This window comes from Crocodylus porosus, unplaced genomic scaffold, assembly GCF_001723895.1.
Source record: "Crocodylus porosus isolate Cpor-Errol unplaced genomic scaffold, CroPor_comp1, whole genome shotgun sequence".
NCBI lineage: Eukaryota > Metazoa > Chordata > Crocodylia > Crocodylidae > Crocodylus > Crocodylus porosus.
The window spans coordinates 2,282,058-2,301,973 of NW_017728947.1; the positions used below are offsets into that span (position 1 = coordinate 2,282,058).

Consider the following 19,916-nt stretch of genomic DNA (forward strand, 5'->3'; position numbering starts at 1 on the left):
GGGCTGACTGGCTGGGCAGCAGCTCTGCAGAAAAGGACCTGGGGGTTACAGTGGACAATAAGCTGAATATGAGCCAGCAGCGTGCCCTTTGAAAGAGAGGTAAAGATATACTAGGCTGCACTGGTAGGTGTGTAGTCAGTAGATAAGGGAAGTGATCATTCCCTTCTTCAACACTGGTGAGGCTACATGTGGAGTCTTGTGTTCATTTTTGGGCCCCCCCACTACAGAAAGGATGTGGATAAATTGGAGAGTCCAGTGGAAGGTTACAAAAATGGTGAGGGGGTTGGGGGACATGACTTATGAGGAAAGACTGAGGGTACTGGGCTTATTTAGTCTGGAGAGAGGAGAATGTGGGGGAGGGGGCTTTCACAGTAGCTTTCAATTACCTGAAGTGGGGGTTAAAAGGTCATGGAGCTGGACTGTTGTCCATGGTGGCAGATGAGAGAACAAGGAGCAGTGGTCTCAAGTTGCAGCATGGGAAGTTTAGGTTGGATATTAGGAAGAATGCTTTTCTTACCAGGAGGGTTGTAAAACACTGGAACGGGCTACCCAGAGAGAAGGTAGAAGCTCCATCCTTGGAGGTTTTCAAGATCTGGGGTGATCTAATTGGGGATAGTTCTGCTTTGAGTAGGGGGCTGGACTAGATGACCTCCTGAAGTCCCTTCCATCATTTGGCAAAAGCGTCCATCCAGACTTCTGGCTGCAGTTGCTGAGGTAGTATGGGTTTGTGTCTTGTAGGCTAAGTATTCTGAAAATAAACTCCAGTGACTACAAGCAGCAGCTCTGATGCAGCTGATCACTTGTACAAATGGCTTCTGAATCTTTGTAGCTTAAGACCCTGAAGTTTTAAGCGTCTGGACATCAAAATAAATGGCCTGGCTATCGATGAATATTCTTGGTACTTCAGGAAATCAGGTCCACTTCTTAATTTCCAAACAGATTTTATTAACCTAAATTTAGGCACCAAAGTTTGTTTGTTTGTTTTTTAAATCTGTTTAGCATACAGTAAGTAGTTAATCAACAGGCCAAAAATGACCAGTGAAGTCTAAGCATGTGCAGGGAATCAGGCTTTTAGGAATAGTGTAACACATCCAGAGATGCCGGGCAGAAAATCTTTCTGGGAATTTTTCTGCTTCTAAAATGTTTTTTTTCATAAAATTGATTAGTAACAATGAATGGATGCCAATATATTAGGCAAGCTTGGCAGTTTCAAAATTGTAATTGATATTTTTCAGGTGACTTATCCCTAGGAAGTGTGTGAGAGAAATGCATGTGTTTTATTGATTTGTAAACAGGAAGGTAAATACACTTGTACAATCCAAACCAAAAATCAAGTTATGAATTCAACTAATTGACTGTACAGGTCAAATCAAAACCAAAGCATGGCATATCACGCACAGTTCTTTGGTGTGCTAAAATTAGTGTCAACAGTTCTCAGTGCCTTCGTTTTTTTCCTTAAAGGTAAACAAACACTGAAAGGGAAGTGCATGGTATTGTGTATTGACTTTGTTTTTACAAGTTTCCCAATAAAAAATAATTTCTTTCCAAATAAAACTTTTGAATTTTAAATGTTTGAATATAACATTTAAACAATATTAAGTGTGCTGTATTTAATTTTTTGCCTAATCAAATATTTCAGTTCAAATACTTGTGGCTATTCGGATATAATTTACATGGGGGCACTCCTTTTAATTTTAGTTTTGTTTACTAAATAAAAGTCAAACATGCTAAATCAGATCATGCTCTATGTAGGGCGTTGGAAAATTTTTCAATTCAAAATTTTCTGGAAATCCCACATCTTTGAACACTTAAGACTTCAGTCCACGTAATACTACCTTGGCCGACAGTGCCCATCATAAAGAAGTAGTCATTGATTTGACGGATATATAGATGTTTTACTCTGAAGCCTAAAATAGCTGACAAGCATGCACAGCCTTTTGAATAGCTGATTCCTCTGAAATGGTGTTATGCTGACTAAACTCTTAAGAAATCAGCTCTGTCTGATCATCCGATTCCTTAAGGCCTGGAAGGGGAAGGAAGTAGTAATGACCAAAACTCCATGATGTTTTTCTCTTTACCAGTAAATCCTCTGAACAAATTTGCTTGGTGTGCAACGAATTTGTCTGTGTTGTTCAGGTTGCACTGCTTGCTGCATATAGTACAAAAGAAAATGGGGACAGAAAACACTAATGATCTAAATTTTCAAAATTTCTATTACAAGGAAAAGGCAAATCTCTCTCTGAGCACACCCTCTTTTAGTAAAACAAACCTAACATAGAATGGGAAACCCCATAACACTTTGTGCCTTTTGAACCTCATATAATGCTGAGTGCTTTAGCAACCATGCAGTGCAGAGTTTTGGGCTTTGACTAGCTATTTAGAAGTGGAGACTAGCCTTCATAGTAAGGTACAAAGTAACCACTGCATTAACCATAGACCGCTTTAGACTAGGGGTCAGCAGTCTACAGTTTGTGGTTCAAATCCAGTCTGTGAAGAGGCTTGTTTGTTTTCATGTGGCCTGCCAAATGCACAAAAAAGGGGTTGTGTTTTGGTTTAGTTTAATAAGTATGAGAATGTGCCCTCTAGTGGCATAATATGTAATGACTGTCCCCTCCAGCCTTCTTTAGGACTGAGCTATGTTAATTTTAAAGTTGACTCCTGTTTTTAGACTATAATTCACCACCCTAAGGTCTTGTTTCTCACATGTGATTGCTAGTTTCATCCCTGTACTTATCAGTTCAGTGTCACTTCTTACTGCTATAAGAGACCTTATGAACAATATCTGCCTACTAAGCTGTACTGTAAGACTTTTTCAGCTGGTTTGCATGTCAGCCTCTTTTTTAAAAAAAAAAAAAAAATTAAGGCTAGAGGGGTCAATTTTATAATCTTTTAGTAACTGTATGCAACTGGAATATATTTGGAAGTCGCATCTTAAATCTTTCAAGTGATAAGATGACTGCTTTCCTGTTCCAATGGGTGAACATACACGGGTTATTTTGCACGTCTAGGTTTTGAACTCTCCTTGCGTGAATATGTAGTGTTTGGATATCGTGACTCAATTTCATTGGGCATCTAGTTTCTAAATACTTACAAGAGGAACCACTCAATGAAATCATGATAAGCTTGCCTTAAGCCTGTTAACTTTGAGTTTTAAAGTTCTCTTGCTTCATGCAGCTGTCAAGGTGGCTACTACAGTGGATTCTCAACTGGGTGCTATGGTACCCTGAGATGCCCTTTTGAGGTCCTGTGTAAACATGATTTCTGGAATAATCAATAGCCTTGGAGACTTTGAACTGGGGACGTACAAATCATCTAATGAGTTTTTATAGTTTTAATATTGCTTTGGGTTACCAGTTCTTTTAATGCACAGGCTGTGATAACAAAGCAAAATGGGTAGTTGTTGCCTGTAGAAACATAGTCAAAACTGCACAAATTGGGCTCGTTTGGCAGTTGGGAAATTGCTTGAGGTAGGGCCGAGATATGACCTCTTAAAGGCTGGGATCAAGTATGTAGTATAGGCATCAGACAGCAAATTTGTCTTCAGCCATCATGGCTCTGCAGTTAGCAGCACCCATTCAGTTTCAGGTCTGCTGACCTCCAGGCTGTTATCAGAAGCTACGTGCTCTGAATTAAAAATGCAGGGTATTTCGAGCTGCAAACAGGTAAGCTGAGGCTAAATGACAGTGTAAGGGGCATTAATGTGTTTATGATTAGGCTATTCTCTGCTTTTTTCACACAAATTGGTGGACTTGTTTTTTCGATTGGCTTAGATTGTGCCTTCCTAATATTGAAATGACTAGGATTGGCAAATGACCTTCATTTTTACATTGAAGTAAGTGCTGTGAAACTAATAAAAAATATGTATGTAGAAGAACTGGAAGTCAGTCTGGTGACTATTCATAATCTTCATCCAGAATAAAAATATTTCAGTGGGATATAAGCAAGTATTTGAATTTTTTATTCAGGCTCTGATCATATACCTGCATGTCAGGAACATAGGCCTGTCTTGGGTTTGAGGTTGTGGGGGGGTGGTTTTGTTTTTTGTATAGTGGGATGTCACTAACATCACGGGTATCTTGTTTTCATTTTTCATCAGTTGGAGGTGCTGCCTTCTAAAAGCCGTTTTAAGTGGACTAAATCAAGGGTGTCAAACATACATACAGTTTGTAGGCTGGATCCAGCTTATGATCATGTGCTGCATGCTGTGCCATTTTCCTGTGTTGGCTGGACAGAGTGCCACGGTTGTTACTCAGGTGGGATGGGCGTTGTTTGCAGTGCCCATGCTGGACCAACTCTGCGCACTGGCTCTGGGGCCGGTCTGGATCGGCCTGTGCTGGAGCCAGTGCACTGGCCTGTCTGGTGGGGTGTTGCATACACTGTGTACCCCATGCCAGCCCCCAGTGCTACTTGGTCCAGCCCCACTCCAGGGCTTGTGTTGTCTGGAGCATGTACACTGAACCTGGAGCTGTGGGCAGTGTTTGCAGCACAAAGGGCCAGCACAGGTTGCATGCTGAACTTGGTACTCTCCCAGATAACCCTGTGTACTGACTGGCACATGTTGAGAGCCTGTGGCCTGATCCTGACCAGCCCCGGAGCCAATGCTTGAGGACAGCTGAGTGGGACATCTGTGCTAGCCCCTTGAGCTGCAGGTAGTGGTTGTTGCTCCTGAGCTGGCTATAGTGCAAGTCCTGTAGTAAGGCTGGCATCTGCTGCTTGTGGTGCAGGGGCTGGACGTACGGAGTGCTGTGTATTCAGTGTCCTGCTTAATCAGCCATGCCCACTAGCTTTGGCACAGCCAGATCTGGCCTAGAGACCCTCATCTGGTTTATTGGGCTGGATGAGTCTGACACCCCTGCTTTAATTGCTCTGTAGTACTTCTGTTGTATGGGTGGAATAGTCCATTTGACCATTGGATTTCCTATTTTAATCATTAGTTCTTTCATTTTTTAAATGTGCCAGTGGCTGGATTGGAAATACTGAAACAATTGTCATTACTTTTATGGCAGTCATGGAAGCACTGGTACTAAGCCTGGTTAAAAAACAAACAAACTCATTAACCCTTTAATAGGTGCTTGTACTTAATTTTTATAATGTAAGCTTTTTCTGTAGATTTGTAAGAACTAATACTAAAAAAATGTGCATTTTAAGCATGCTTTCAGAGATTACCTTATTGTATACATTTTACAAAGAACGCTGTTTTTATATGGGAAAGTGCCTGAGTAAACAACTTTTAGGTTGTTCATTCTGGCATTGATTTCTCAACTATGGTTTCTGCTCACTAGGTGACAAGGCGCTGGATGGCTACAGTAAGAAAAAGTATGTCTGCAAGCTCCTTTTCATCTTCCTCCTGGGCCATGATATTGACTTTGGTCACATGGAAGCTGTGAACCTGCTGAGCTCAAACAGATATACTGAGAAACAGATTGTGAGTAAATTCTTCCTGAAGAGGGGAAAGAGTCTCATAGATGTTTCATACTGCCTAGTCTAACCTGTCTTGCTTTCATGTGCTTAGCTGCCGAGGTCAGGAGTATCAAACTTAACTTGTGGTTTGGGTTTTTTTTGTTTTGTTTTCCCCCCCCCCCCTTGTCCCTTTTCTGATGCACAGGGATATCTCTTCATCTCTGTTCTGGTGAACTCTAACAGTGAACTCATTCGCTTGATAAACAATGCAATCAAGAATGATCTGGCCAGCCGCAACCCCACCTTTATGGGATTAGCTTTGCATTGCATTGCCAATGTGGGTAGTCGGGAGATGGCAGAAGCATTTGCTGGAGAAATTCCAAAAATACTTGTTGCTGGGTAGGTACTGAATTTGAAAGAGCTATACAAAGTACTAACTATTTGTTTAACTTGGCCTCACTAATCATCTAAATCTGTTTCGGCAGGTGGCTGAGGTGTGTGTATATATACAAACAAGCCCTACTTAATGCTGTTTCGCTTGGCGCTATCGCTGTAACGCTTGCTTTAAATTGATGCCTGATTTCACATAGCGCTCATTGAGTTTCATTATAACGCTTGTGGTTATCATCCTGAAACTGAAAGTGTTTAACGACCCACTTAATGCTTATTTTGCTTAACACTTGGTTTTTCAGGAACCAGTTAAGAGCGCTAAGCAAGGGTTGCTTGTACACGCATACATTTTCCAATAACTGAAGATACTTAACACGGGTTGAAAATCAGGTTGCTAGATTAAGTCCCTGAAAGTAAATGCAGACGTGTAACTTCTTGTCTGCCTATACTTTAATGCTACTTAGCTGACATGTTTTCAGTTGATCTTTTGACAGTCTTGGGCACTGACCAAATTTTTTCTTTTCAGATATGCATGGCAGTGAACAAAACGGTGAAGTGTTCAAGTGTGTGTGAATTTCTATTTTGGGTGTAAACTCTAGCTCTGCCCCTTTTTTTTTCTATTTTTCCACTTATGCAAAGCATACAAAATTGGCAGTTAATAGATCTGAAAATGCCATGTTTAAACTAGTTTTCCTTATTTAAACAAAACCCATCATAAACTTTTTGTTTGTTCTCATTAGGAAGATGGTATTACCTTGCAGAGTATGTCTTGGTGTCTTCCAGAATCTACCTATACTATCTACATATACATAGGAATGTCATGCTACTGTATTTGCAAATCTGACCTAGTGAAATATCTAAAAGACTTTCTTCTATTTGGTCCAAAAATGCCCTGATGAAACTGCCAAACTTGGGTTTATCTGATTGGAATTCCTTACCACTAAATATGTAGCAATTAAGATCCCAGGACTCCACTTATGCCCATGTGACTTTTTTTTTTTTTTTAAGGCTTGGGCTATGAAACTAGTTTAAGTCTAGATTCTATAAACACTAAATTGGTTACAGTACATAAAGGTTCTCACACATTGGTATGTTGCTACTCACTCCTCCTTTTATAACATGGTTGCAATTTAGTTCTTATGCAATATTTTCAATCTTTTAACTGTCAAGCCCTCAAGTTGGGAAATACCAGGAATACTTGCCATCCAGCATTTAACTCTGCCTTTTGCCTCGTTCAGGGCATAGGGTGAACAAGGATTGTGTACACACTCATGCACGATTTGGGAGGGGGTGGGTGGAATAGCATGTGATCATACAACTTACAGTTTTTGGATGTAATTAAAAACAAGGCTGTGTGGTCCACTAAATGTAATATTTCCTAATTCTTCAGGGCTGGACTCTATTTTTAAAGTATTTTTCTGTGACCAATGGAAAACCTGGACCCCTGGTCACAGCAGTTACAACAGTGTAAAGCTAGCTGGGGAATATGTACAATTGGCTAACTTGATTATTTATAGTAGTTTTACTGCAGCAGCACAGAACCCAATCTTCACTGAGCTCTGTGTTGCTGGTGTTAGACAACAGAAGATGCCCAAGTTAGCTAGATGTAAAGCTAGGTGTGGTGTCTGCCGAACTGCAGTGTACTCAACACCCTTTTTGAGTGCCCAAAGTGTTTAGTTAGTTTTCATCTTTATATGAAAGCTTCACTTGAGGATCCAGCATCACATACTTGTCCCTTTTTAATCTAGGTGCATGACCTATATTCCCTTTTAGGAAAGGTTAGAACTTATTTGGTATACTTGTATCTTGTCCTGTGTTGTGGATTCTTGCTCCTTTTCTTGAAGTAAGGCATAAAGTGCCAAAGCATCTTTCATTTGAGGATACAGATGAAGTTGTTATACCAGTTAATAAAGCTAACCAACTCATTCAGTCTGCTTTGTGACAGATTTTAAAACCATTTAAACAAAAATATTTAACTAATATCAGAGCATAGAAAGCTTGCATTTTAAATAATCCTCTTCACTTCCTATTCTTGTTTGGTTTCTGGTAACTGTTTTTAGTTTATGTAAAGTTCAGCCTTATGCTGCTGGTCTGTTATGTAGTACCATAACTTCTGATGTGGGCTGAAATGTGGTGGTGGTGTTTTGCAGAGACACCATGGATAGTGTGAAGCAGAGCGCTGCTTTATGCTTGCTCCGTTTATACCGAACTTCTCCTGACCTTGTTCCCATGGGAGACTGGACATCTAGGGTGGTGCATCTTCTCAATGACCAGCACTTGGTAAACTTAGCAATATGTATATCTTTCTTCTATATCACCCAAGCTCCCTCAACTTCCATCCCAGGCATTGGAGTAGAAATCGGTCTTAAGTGTTGAATAAAACTTTGATAAATCAATCCATAATCTACATACATAGCTTTTGAATGCAGCATAGATTGGCAGCAGTGTTTTTCGGGGTGGGGGGGACAAGCTATCCTGTGGTCTCCTTTCTTAGTTGCCATCTGTGCCAGTTTTATAAATGCAGCTATATCTAGACTTGGCCGTTTTAGATGTAACTTAGCGGTTGGTACTTTTGTGCATGTCTCTTCCCCTCTGGTTTTTGGTAAAATATATTCCTTAATGATTTTAATAAAAATGCATGTGAAAGATGCATTTTGTCCCAATACTGTGAGGGTTGCAGTTTAAAGATCTATTGTCAGTATAGGAAAAAGACAGTGTTTTGAAATTCTGGAAATGTCATCCATCCAGTATCGGAAAGGGGGAAAATTTGTTCCTTTTGTGTACATGGTAACTAAACCCAAACCCATATTCCTCATAGGCAGTTTAAATCTGTACTAAGGCAGAGAAAATTGGAATACTTTAGTTGCAGTGATGGTCAATATTTAAACAGTAGGAATGTCTTGTTTCATGACAAGTAAAGCACAGACATAATGTTTATTACAAACCAGCTGTAAAGCATCTGAGGAAGGTTCCTGATAAGTCTTTTCCATGGTTCTTTTTTCAAAGTAGGATGGATCCTTCCCGACTGTGTTCTTCTCTTGTATACGCTTTCTTTCCTGAATATGCATTTGTTTTACCATTCAGACTCTTTTTCCAAGTTAGTAAGTTTCTCTTACCTTTTTTGGGGTGGCTTGTCCTTAGCAGAACGGCTGAACACCAAGCAAGGCATTCTGGAAAAGGCCACTAAAGGTCTCTAGCCCAGAACAGAGCCAGTACCCTAGAAATTTAAGAGGTGGATATTAATGGACCTGCTCTGGCATTGGGGAGGATGACCCAACGTTGGGGCCTTGTGGGGGGGTGGTAACTTAAGTGCCTCTATAATATGTTTTATTTGAAGTAAGTTTGTTTAGTTGGTGTTTCTGGTTTTTTGTGTTTTTTTTGGGGGGGGTGGGGGTTAAGGCTCTTAATGCTCTCTCCTGGATCAAAAACTTCTCTTTTTTTTTTTTTTTTTGTCTGTCTTGTAGGGTGTGGTTACTGCAGCTACCAGTCTGATTACCACATTGGCACAGAAGAACCCAGAAGAGTTTAAAACTTCAGTCTCTTTGGCAGTATCTAGGTTAAGCAGAGTAAGTAGCATTAAGCAGCAATGCTGATTAAATGATTGAGGCTGTCTGCCTAATTTTGTAGACCAGTTCTTTTTAGGACCATGAACTAAATGGAACTGGCAGAAACAATAATGCTAAATTTCAGTTCTGGCTTAGAGGAAGATATCCTATGTGGTGGAGCATGTGACTGAACTGGCTGACTTGGGCTGCCCTTGCTCAGCCTCAGCCTGTGCAGATGGCTTCACTGTTGGTCAGTTCCTGCTTCTGTAGAATCAAGTTATCCATCTTGTCTGATGTGTCCCTTTTTCAAGAGAGCCCAGTATAAGTTTGTTAGAGGTGTCTTTCACCAAGGAGCCCCAAGTAGGGATCAGGACCCAATTGGTCTAGCTGTTGTCCTAATTCAGGTCTAAAAGATCTTAGAATGATTCTTTTTCTGAAATACTTGTGGCTTTCTTTGTATTCATTTCTTTTTACTCGTCATTAGATAAACATCCTTTTCAAGTTTTCTTTTAATTTTGTTTCACCTAAATGGCTGAAGGCGCACATGCTGATATATAAATTTAACAAATTGAATTAGTGGCATACCCTTTTTATTCTGTTACTTAAAATCGGAGCTCTTGGAACATTGGTCTAAAGGTGTGGCTCAATTGAGGAATAACAGTGGAAGAAGCTGTCAAGCAATTGCTGGCAGTGGGCAGTCTCATTGGAATTACTGTTTGCTCCATGTTGACAAATACTTTCCCTTTTTTTTAACGGTACTTCAGATTCAGTTTTGGCAAGGTAAATTTGCAGGCCTAGAAGCTAATAAGAGCTGCTGAACATGCTCAGCCTTGTTTAACTCGAGGCATCCCTCTATAACTTGTGAATTTAAGCAGTGCCCCATTTCACAAACTAACTTACTACAATGCTTATGTCCTTGCAGTAGAGTAGAGCGCTGGCCAGGAAGAAAAGAACCTGAGCCTGTGCTCATCTCCTTATGCCTTACAGAACACTTCAGAAGATCTTGTGGCAGTGCCTGTGCACCCTGGCTTGGGAACTGTTGTGCTAGACAGAAGCCCTTTATTTATTCCTCACTTCCCCACCCCCAGCTTTATCAATGTTTCTAAAATAAAAAAAATCCTGTCTTACGAAAGACTAATATCTTTTACTGAAGAAAAATCCTGTTGCCATATAGATACACGGAACAATTTCATTAGAGGGAACTCTTGAGACCTGTTTCTAAAACTGCATTCCAAACTAACAGACCGGAGGGACAAAGCAATATAATTCTAAAATTCCCTACTCCATAGGGTAAGAACCCCAGCTTTTGCCATATACTGTAAATGCCACTTCAGATGGGTTACATAGTTCAGCCTGACGAGACAACTGAAGCCCAGTATTTTAGTCTTTACTCCACGGCTGTTGAGTTCGACTTTTTTCCAGAGAGCAAATGGTCCTTGCAAGGTCACATCAACGCTAGTTTACAACTATGCATAAAAGTTTTGTCACACCTTAAATTTGTCTGAGTTGAGGTACCCACTTTTTAGTAATTACTAAAATGCTTATGAACATGTCTTCATAGATATGAACTACTTGCTTTTGCAGATTGTGACTTCTGCATCTACTGATCTTCAGGATTATACCTATTATTTTGTCCCTGCTCCTTGGTTGTCTGTCAAGCTGCTGAGGCTGTTACAATGCTATCCACCGCCAGGTAATGTAGTTTTGTAGTTGCCTGCACTGCATAATTTTACTGTATGTCCAAAGACCACCTGGGTAGTTGTGAACTTAATTCCAGAATTCAGAAAATTTAGAATCTTCTGCTGTCTTGCCACACTGGGTAAAATTGTCAAACACTATTTTATTCTTTGAATTGGAAAAATAGGTGTGATGGATATCCATGTCTTCAGATAAGCAAAACAAAGTTGTCCAACGGTTTTAACCGTTTTTCTTTCCTCCAGAAGACCCTGCTGTTCGAGGTCGTCTTACAGAATGCTTGGAAACTATTCTAAACAAAGCTCAAGAACCCCCAAAGTCAAAGAAAGTGCAGCACTCAAATGCAAAGAATGCTGTGCTGTTTGAGGCAATAAGCCTAATTATACATCATGACAGGTGAGTTCTAATTCTGCTGTTCTTGATGCAAGGATTTTAGCTAGTGAAGTTAAGGATTTTTGTGTTTTAATTTTTTTAGACCATAAAATGTAAGGTTTGTTTTCTGTTAAGATCTTTCTGAAAGTTTACAGCTCCTAAAGTGCTCTATTACTGTGTTCTTCCATGTTTTACTATAGCAACGTAAAATCTAGTTACACTAAACGTATTCCTTGGCTAACATTGTTTTTAACTTTGCTTATTAATGTATTTGTTTTCTAATACTTGTGATGTATGTACAGTCAACTGTATTGCATGCTCACTTTGTAAAAACTGTCAATTACTTGCTTTTTAGCTTTTACTGTTCAGTTGCATTTGGTGTACAGCTGTAATCATTTGTTGAAATCCCTCCTGTGACTTGTTACAAGTTGAGTGTTGCATGATAGGGGCTGTGAAAAGTGCAGTTTTCTATCTGCTGTCATAACACGGCAAAAAATTCTGATCCACTAGCTGCGTTTTTGTGTAGCAGTAGGTTTGTTTTCGGGGTATTAGTTTAGTTTAGATAAAATTCTTTAGAATAAATTTCTAGGATAAACTCGATAAACAGTGATCCCATCTGGACTGCTTACTATACCATAGTACTTGACAGCTTTTAAAATTTAAAATTTTAAAATCAGTTTTTAAAGTTATGGGGACAGTGAAGTTTTCGTAGAATAGGGGCTATATTATGTCTTGGGGCTATTTCTTGTTCAGTCAGAGTAGTCTACAAATAATTCATACTTTAGAGATGCACTACTTATTTTGGTGGCAGCACCTTTGTTTAATAACTCTAGATCCACTGCTCCATGTTTTGAGTGTGTAGTCATAATGCAGTTCTATACTATCAGCAGTGAATTTTTGTGGCTCTTCTGGCCATCTGTAATGGGGCTGTTTGGGATAAGAGGAGAAAAATCGCTGTTAAACCTCAGCTTTCTTCTTGCAGTCATACAGATCTCTGGCCTTTAGAACAATGATCTTTTGGTCCACTTTGGAAATGAGTTTTCAAGGAAATGTGAAGAAGTTGATACTTTAATTTCCGGCTGAAGTATTTTGGAAGCTGGTGTTCTACTAAAACTGATGCAGAGTAGGGCTCTGAACATTAGGCTCCTGTTTCACTGCAAGTTCTCAACACTAACCTTAAAGGTGCATGGCTAAGCACTTACATTTTGAAAATATTAAAAACTCACCAAGTTACTGGTTTCCTATACCATAATTACTGTTAAAACATTATTTGACTTGTCTTTTCTTTGCATTTACTTGGTGGTAAAAGCAACCCTTTTTTTAATAGAATGGGCAATGCAGGCAAGACAGAACCAAGCACAGCATATAGAATGGAATTAGTGGTGGGACAAGCAAAGTACCTTTTTAAAGTGTGGTGACTTTCTATAGGAGGAAATGGGGTCTTAAAAGAACAGCTAGATTAAAGGAGAGAACAGAATACCTAGTTTATGCCTAAAAAGTTAACCTAAGGTAGAGAGAAATTTGTTTTGCATCACCTACATGGGTGAGAGGAGGAATAAATAAGGGTATGTACCTGTATAGTGCAAGGAATTGGTTGCTTTGTTAGGGATAGCCAGATATGACAGGACTGGAATAATATTAATAGATGGTGTCATCTGGATTTTGGAGTGTTTGATTCATCAGGTGTTGAGAAACAACCCCTGCCATAACTCGCACCTGTAGTTCTGGGCTTTTCCTAAATTTCACTCGTCTTTCAGGCTGTGGAAGGGCCTACAGACTCTCTTCCAGTATTTGACCTAAACTCTCCAGCAGTGAGAGAGGTTACAAACCATCAGTTCCGAAGGACACAAGCCACTTCTCATGTAGCTATCCCACAAGTAGTGTGTACAGTATTCTGAATTATCTAGTGTTTTCAAACTTTGCTTTGTTGCTCTTTTTTGTTCTGTGCAGTGAGCCAAACTTGCTAGTCCGTGCCTGTAACCAGCTAGGTCAATTCTTACAGCACCGGGAAACTAATCTGCGTTACCTAGCACTGGAAAGCATGTGCACACTTGCCAGTTCTGAATTTTCCCATGAGGCTGTGAAAACTCACATAGAAACAGTCATCAATGCACTGAAAGTAAGTATCAAGAGTTTAAAATACCTTGTTTGGCTTCAGTTTCAGCTGGATCTGCTTGGAATAACTAGCCAAGTTGATTGTCATTGCTGTTGATTGAGAGATGAACTAAAGACTGGAGTCATTTGTAATAACAATTGGTTAAGTGGATTAGTTGTTTGAGTTGTAACATTACCATTAGCTTAGAAGTTCCAAAATGTCTGTTTGACACAATTAGTAGGATTCAAGCCTTTACAAAGTAAATGCATTCTCCCACCACATGCATGCAGAAAAACTTGTTGGGGGCTGATCAGTAATATGACTGGTTATAATGTAGTAGTAGAAGTAGTAAGTCCACAGTGCACAAGCAGTCTAGCAAAGGAGAATGAGCACCTCTTGTTTTATTGACCAACTGTAAACCCCAACGTAGATTTCAGCATGTAATATTAGATTTAATAGACATTAGGGCTGGAAGGAAGTCAGCTGGGGTAATAGGATCCCAGCAAGATAAGCATCCAAATTTCTCTTGAAGGTGTTCAACGTAGGTGCTTGAACCACCTCCGATGGCAGGCTATTTCAGACCTTGGAGGTACCTTCCATCAAGACTAGGAACTGCAATATTTCACTTAAGTAATAAACAAATATGGGAACAATTGCAATGGGTCTGTGAGCACATTAGCAATTGCAGGTGGAATTTTTTTCCAGTGTGCAGTAATGCCTCCATTCCATCCTTGCTCCAGGTTCTCAGTGGGGCTGGCAAGTTTTTTTTTTTTTCGTGCTGCGCACTGACGTGTGCTCTTCATGCAGTTAACTACACTTATGTAGGTAGTGAACTTGTCTTGAGTGAACCTCCAGATAATTAATTCATCTGAGGTGTTTATCAGAACAAGTTTACTGGTGCCTCTTAAGGTGTTTTGGACTCAGAATCTTGTATTAAGCAAAAGTAATGGGGACCACTACCCTCAAGTTTTAAATACCAGTACTCTCCATAATACCTTACTAGTGAAATATGGATAGAATCTGGGTGGCCTACAACCTGCCACAAGATAAGGATCAGCTGGTCTAGTTTTACTTCAAAGGGTGCAGCTCCTCTAATCAGTGATTTGATGAGCTCTGGCTAACCAGTGCAGCAGTGTCTTGTGGAAGTAAAAGCTGGAGCTTCTCAGGGCTGCAGTGCAGGTTGGGTAAATAAACTCTCTTTACTGAATATGCAGAGTGAATTTCTCTAGTTCTGTTTTCATTGTATGCTATGCTTTCCATTCTTCAGTCACTAGTTTTTTCTTGTGAAAAAGAGCAGAGAAACTCTTTTCAGTTATTTCATTTCACGTGAATTTTTGGTTAAATCTGGTCTAACAAACACCACAGGTTTCAACTGACCTCTTCTTCAAAAGACTGGCAATGGGAATGAAACAAGCAGCTAATTACTATGCATCGAATACAGTGTTAGGTTCTTGGAGGCAAAATGAACTTACTGTGCAAGTGCCTTCAGTAGGATTGTTTCGTTTGTTTGGGCGGTTAAAACAGATTCTTAATTTAAACATGGAAGCTGTGTTGCTTCCATTCTGCATATATGAGCTGAAATCAGTTTGCATTCTTGTGCCTATCATGAGTTCTCTTAAGCACTCCTACTATGGGTGACCACCCTGGCTTTGGTTTCTCTCTCAGACTGAAAGAGATGTGAGCGTACGACAGAGAGCAGTAGACCTCCTCTATGCCATGTGTGACCGAAGCAATGCCCAGCAGATTGTGGCCGAAATGCTGAATTACTTGGAGACTGCTGATTATTCCATTAGAGAAGAAATTGTGAGTCAACTGTACTTCCTCCCCTAATCTTGTAGGGTTGGCTGTTGTATAACCTCTAGCAAAGATATATTTCCAAGGCAGCAAAACTGAAATACTGAAAGGTGGCCTAATAATTTAGTGGCTCTATTATGATGGATAAGTGAATCTATGAGCCACTTGCAACACTGAATATTAAATATGTTTATATAATGTATTAACAGTACATGAATGCATGAAGGAAACTCTCCTTGTATACATGAGATCCTCTTTTTTTTATGGACTAAAGTTTAGGTCAATTCTGTTAGATAAGATGCAACTTAAGTAAAGTCCTACCTTGTTTCTAGAGCTGCCTGCAAACATTACATGCTCAGAATATGGAACTACTACTGTTCCAACTCAGTACTTGTCTTAAGGAACCAATGCCTTGTATGTGGCATAAAGGAAAATGAGCTGTGCAAATCATGTCTTAAGTGGACAGTTTAATGTCTCAAACTGGAGGTTCAAGGGGTGTCTTGCATGGTTTCTTGAATTTATTTTACTAATACTGAGAGACTATGTGTACCATATTACTAATGTCAAGCTGCGTTCAGTCTTACTGCTCTTTTATATTGGTGAACACCATCTATACAGGCATAAATATGGAAAATTGCATCTGAATTGCATGTAGAGCCAATGCCGTAGGCACAAGGGCACCCCAAAGGTATGGAAATGCCCTTGAAGCATCGCCAAAGGTACACCCAGGCTACATCCAGGGTTAGGACATACCAGTTGATAGTAACACTGAATTTGTCTTTTAGGACTCTCTCTTTTTTTTTTATACAATACTTTTTTATTTTGACCTGTCACCCACTCCTAGCTGCTTAAGTCTTTTTAAGGATTTTTCCCACTAAACAATAACTGGAGCCCTGACAACTCTTGGAATTCTTTTTTCACTGAGTGCTTTAATCATGTTACCCGTAACAGTTTGGCTTAATGTCAGAGGTATTCCCCATTGTACTGCACTATTCTGCTATCAGCAACCTAGGTAAAATTAATTTTGCAAATCCAAGGACAATGTAGTCTTAAATTTTTAGCTTTATCATCTCAAAGAAAATGCTGATAAAGGATATACACCTCCCCAAAGGTATCAAGCTGTGCTTCCATATTAGTGAATGTATAACCAAATGCACTTTCAGATAATACATGAGAGTTTTTGAAACTTGCATGGTGATTTGTTTCTTTTCTTTTTTTTTTCTGTTAAGCTTCTTGGTTGGAACTGCCCTTGATATCAGTAAAAATGTTCTTGAACGTCTGAAAATCCCATCTAAAATTTAAAAAATGACACTGAATTTTTGGCACAAGTGCCTTATTCTTAGATTTAAAAACAACAGTAGCCAAACTAACAGGTTTTACTTGATCAGGTGCTAAAGGTCGCAATTCTAGCTGAGAAATATGCAGTGGATTATACCTGGTATGTGGATACAATCTTGAACCTCATACGCATCGCTGGAGACTACGTGAGTGAAGAGGTGTGGTACAGAGTCATTCAAATTGTGATTAACAGGGATGATGTGCAGGGGTATGCAGCCAAGACCGTATTTGAGGTAAGAATAAAGACTTTACTTTTCTAGTATGACCCCATACTTTGGTATGGGAGTGAAAGATAGTATTGTCTATCTGGGACAATGTTCATTTTAGCCATTCCCACAACACTTCTGAACACTAAAGTCTTTCTCTTTTTGGGGGGGAAGGAGGGGAGAGGGAGCTTGAAGTACCCTGCCACAACTGAAGTGCATGTCAGTTCAGTATGATTAGCATTGTCACAATCCTGAAGTTGAAGAATTTTATCCTAAATTTTCCCTGATGGAGACAATGCTCTTGATCTTCTACGCGTTACTTCAGAAGTTTGTGTGTTTTTCAGTAGGCTTGTGTCCTGACCACTTATGGCTGAGTGTTGTTTGTAATCAGTCATTCGTTGCTTTTTGTAATGGAGCAGGAATGAAACCAGAAGGTGTCCTTTTAGACAAAGTAAGGCTTATGCATATGTAAAACAAATGGTTAACCTCCTTGGTCATGTCTTTATTTCCTCCTTCTGTCTTTTTGCTTTTTATTTGGGAGCAGATGACAATATTCTTTTAATGAAAGGGGTCTTGGATTAAAATGTAGTATGCATTTTCATGTCCTCTTACTCCAGAGAAAGTATAAGGACAATGTTACAGTACTGCCTTCTGGAAAGCATAGAGGCAGTCATGAGCTGTTGCCTTACATTTTATGCAAGAATCAGATAAATGTCTACTTCCCAACTTTCTTCTCTCCATCTTAAAGTCTTTTAGCCTTTTGGCTACACTTTGACTTTCCTGTTGTCTTCCATTTTTCTTTTCGTTCCCATCTAGTAAGGGACTGTTTATAAAAATAAACAAGTAGGAATCGTCACATAGTCCATATAATTTTTAAGTGTTGCTCTTCAGGTCATGAGATTATAGCTACTGGTCTGGTAGTTGATCAGCACCCCTTTTAATGCTGACCATTTAATTTGATATTATGAGGTTTCAGCTGGGGAATGTAGAGCTGCAGTCACTATTATTGGCTCTGCTGCTGCTGGCTTTTAATCCTGACGAGCCAGTGGATATTGCCTGAGGTTCAATACATGTTTCCTGTTCAGCAAGCATTCCTTTTAGTCTGTCCTGTCTTATACGTCTGAAACATCACTGCTTTGGAGCCCCCAGGATGCTGCTGTCCCGTCTTGCTCTCCAGGATGATTGGAACTTCCTAGTTTATTGAACTTTCCCAAAGAGCCATAGTAAGGGATCACTGAATTACCATGACTTGACCCTCAGCTGGCAGCTTCACAATGAGGGGTCTTATCAGAACTCTGGTTCTTTCAGATGGCAAGCTGTGACCTGTGGCTAGAAAGAAGATTTGGACTTCCTCTGTTTTTTGTCTTGAAATTTAGTAAAACTAAAGCAATGCATTTGTGTTTTTCTAAGATAGTAACAGGAAAGGATTATGGTTTTAAATACCCATTACTATGAGGTGTGAGGTTGCTTTCAAGCCTCATTTTGAGTTGCAGATGTCTTAGGAAGGCAAGCTTTCACTTAACAGAAACTTCCCTGAACTCACCTCTTCTAGTAGATGGCTCCATAGCACACAATGAATTGCGTTTTCTAGAATGGAAGGGTATAAAACTTACCAGTAAATAATATTCCCTTAATATGTTTGCCATTTTGTGTCCTGCTTACATATACTGTATAACCTCATAAATCCGGTTTTCAAAATTCTGGAATTCGCAAAAATCCAGCACTTCTTTTTAAAAAATACACTACATGGGGGAGTAGTGGCAGCTAGTCCCGGAGCATCGGCTACATGTGGAGCGGCAGTGTGGAGTAGTGGATGGCAGCAGGAGCTGGCGCATGCAAGCTCCCCTCTCTACGTCCTGGGGAGGGAGGGGGCGGTAGTGGCAGGTAGTCATGGAGTGGTGGTGTGAGGTAGGCAGTAGTGGCGGCTAGTGTTTCAAAAATCTGGAATTTTCAGATTTCCATCAGGTGCTAGGCCCCCAGGATGCCGGACTTACAAGGTTATACTGTACTTTTATTCACTGCACATATGGGGGACCACCCTGACCTGACAGGCTCTTGAGGACCATGGTTTTTCTGATAATACTTAGAATTCGTAAGAGTTAATGCAGCATTACTCTAGTGATTATTTTTGTAGAGCAGACCTGGACAACCTGCGGCATGAGTGCCACAAAGAACATGGGCATCCTGTGTGTGTATAGTGTATGTGGCAGATTGGGGAGGGAATTAATAGCACTGACATGTAGGACAAGGTGTAGAAAGCAGTGCAGGAGATTAAGAAGGAATCAAAGTAGAGGAGGAGATCAGGCAGGAAGCAGAGCAGGAGATTAGGGGCCAGTCATTTTGGCAAGCTTGTCACAAATGAACTCTGCAACCCTCGGTGTCGCCGATTCTGTTCTGCCCACTGTTCTACAGTAGAACAATGCATTTCTACTCTGTATCGATGCTCACTGATTTGAATTTGGCATCTAATGTTTTGACTATGTGGTCTTTAACAGGCCCTTCAAGCACCAGCCTGCCATGAGAATCTGGTCAAAGTAGGTGGCTACATCCTGGGAGAATTTGGCAATCTAATAGCTGGTGATCCAAGATCCAGGTGAGAATACATAAAGCTGATTACTTGACATTCCAGAAATCATTCTTATTCTGGAATTTTAATGCCTTTGTTTCATAGCCTTTGAAAATACCAGCACGAAACATTTCTAAATACGTTAGAGAAAGTAATGATGCTGAGTGGTGCATTATAAATATAGACTAAACTGTGTGCTTTTTTTTTTTTCACTTTCCTCTTAAGCCCTCTGATTCAGTTCAACTTGCTACACTCCAAGTTTCATCTATGCAGTGTCCCTACTCGTGCGCTCCTTCTGTCTACTTACATCAAGTTCGTGAACCTCTTTCCGGAAATCAAAATCACCATTCAAGATGTACTGCGCAGTGACAGCCAGTTAAAGAATGCTGATGTTGAGCTGCAGCAGAGAGCTGTTGAGTACCTGAGGCTCAGTACTATAGCTAGTACTGACATCTTGGTAGGTACAAAATTTAATATAGAAGATTGGGTCGTTGGAATAAATATTCCAGCTGTCT

General features: G+C 40.0%; 1 protein-coding gene across 5 annotated transcripts in view; it reads left to right on the forward strand.

The window, feature by feature from the left end:
* Positions 1-19,916, forward strand: part of LOC109320799 (AP-2 complex subunit alpha-2) — a 621,923-nt gene that overhangs the window by 580,513 nt on the left and 21,494 nt on the right. For 3 of the 5 annotated variants that reach the window (XM_019551064.1, XM_019551065.1, XM_019551067.1), the window contains exons 3-13: positions 5,283-5,425; positions 5,606-5,799; positions 7,941-8,070; positions 9,255-9,356; positions 10,920-11,028; positions 11,276-11,426; positions 13,353-13,521; positions 15,163-15,300; positions 16,680-16,862; positions 19,331-19,428; positions 19,627-19,858. In XM_019551064.1, coding sequence (XP_019406609.1) covers positions 5,283-5,425; positions 5,606-5,799; positions 7,941-8,070; positions 9,255-9,356; positions 10,920-11,028; positions 11,276-11,426; positions 13,353-13,521; positions 15,163-15,300; positions 16,680-16,862; positions 19,331-19,428; positions 19,627-19,858 — 1,649 coding nt within the window. The remainder of the gene's footprint in view (positions 1-5,282; positions 5,426-5,605; positions 5,800-7,940; positions 8,071-9,254; positions 9,357-10,919; positions 11,029-11,275; positions 11,427-13,352; positions 13,522-15,162; positions 15,301-16,679; positions 16,863-19,330; positions 19,429-19,626; positions 19,859-19,916) is intronic. The other 2 variants (XM_019551066.1, XM_019551068.1) reach the window with 1 other exon arrangement.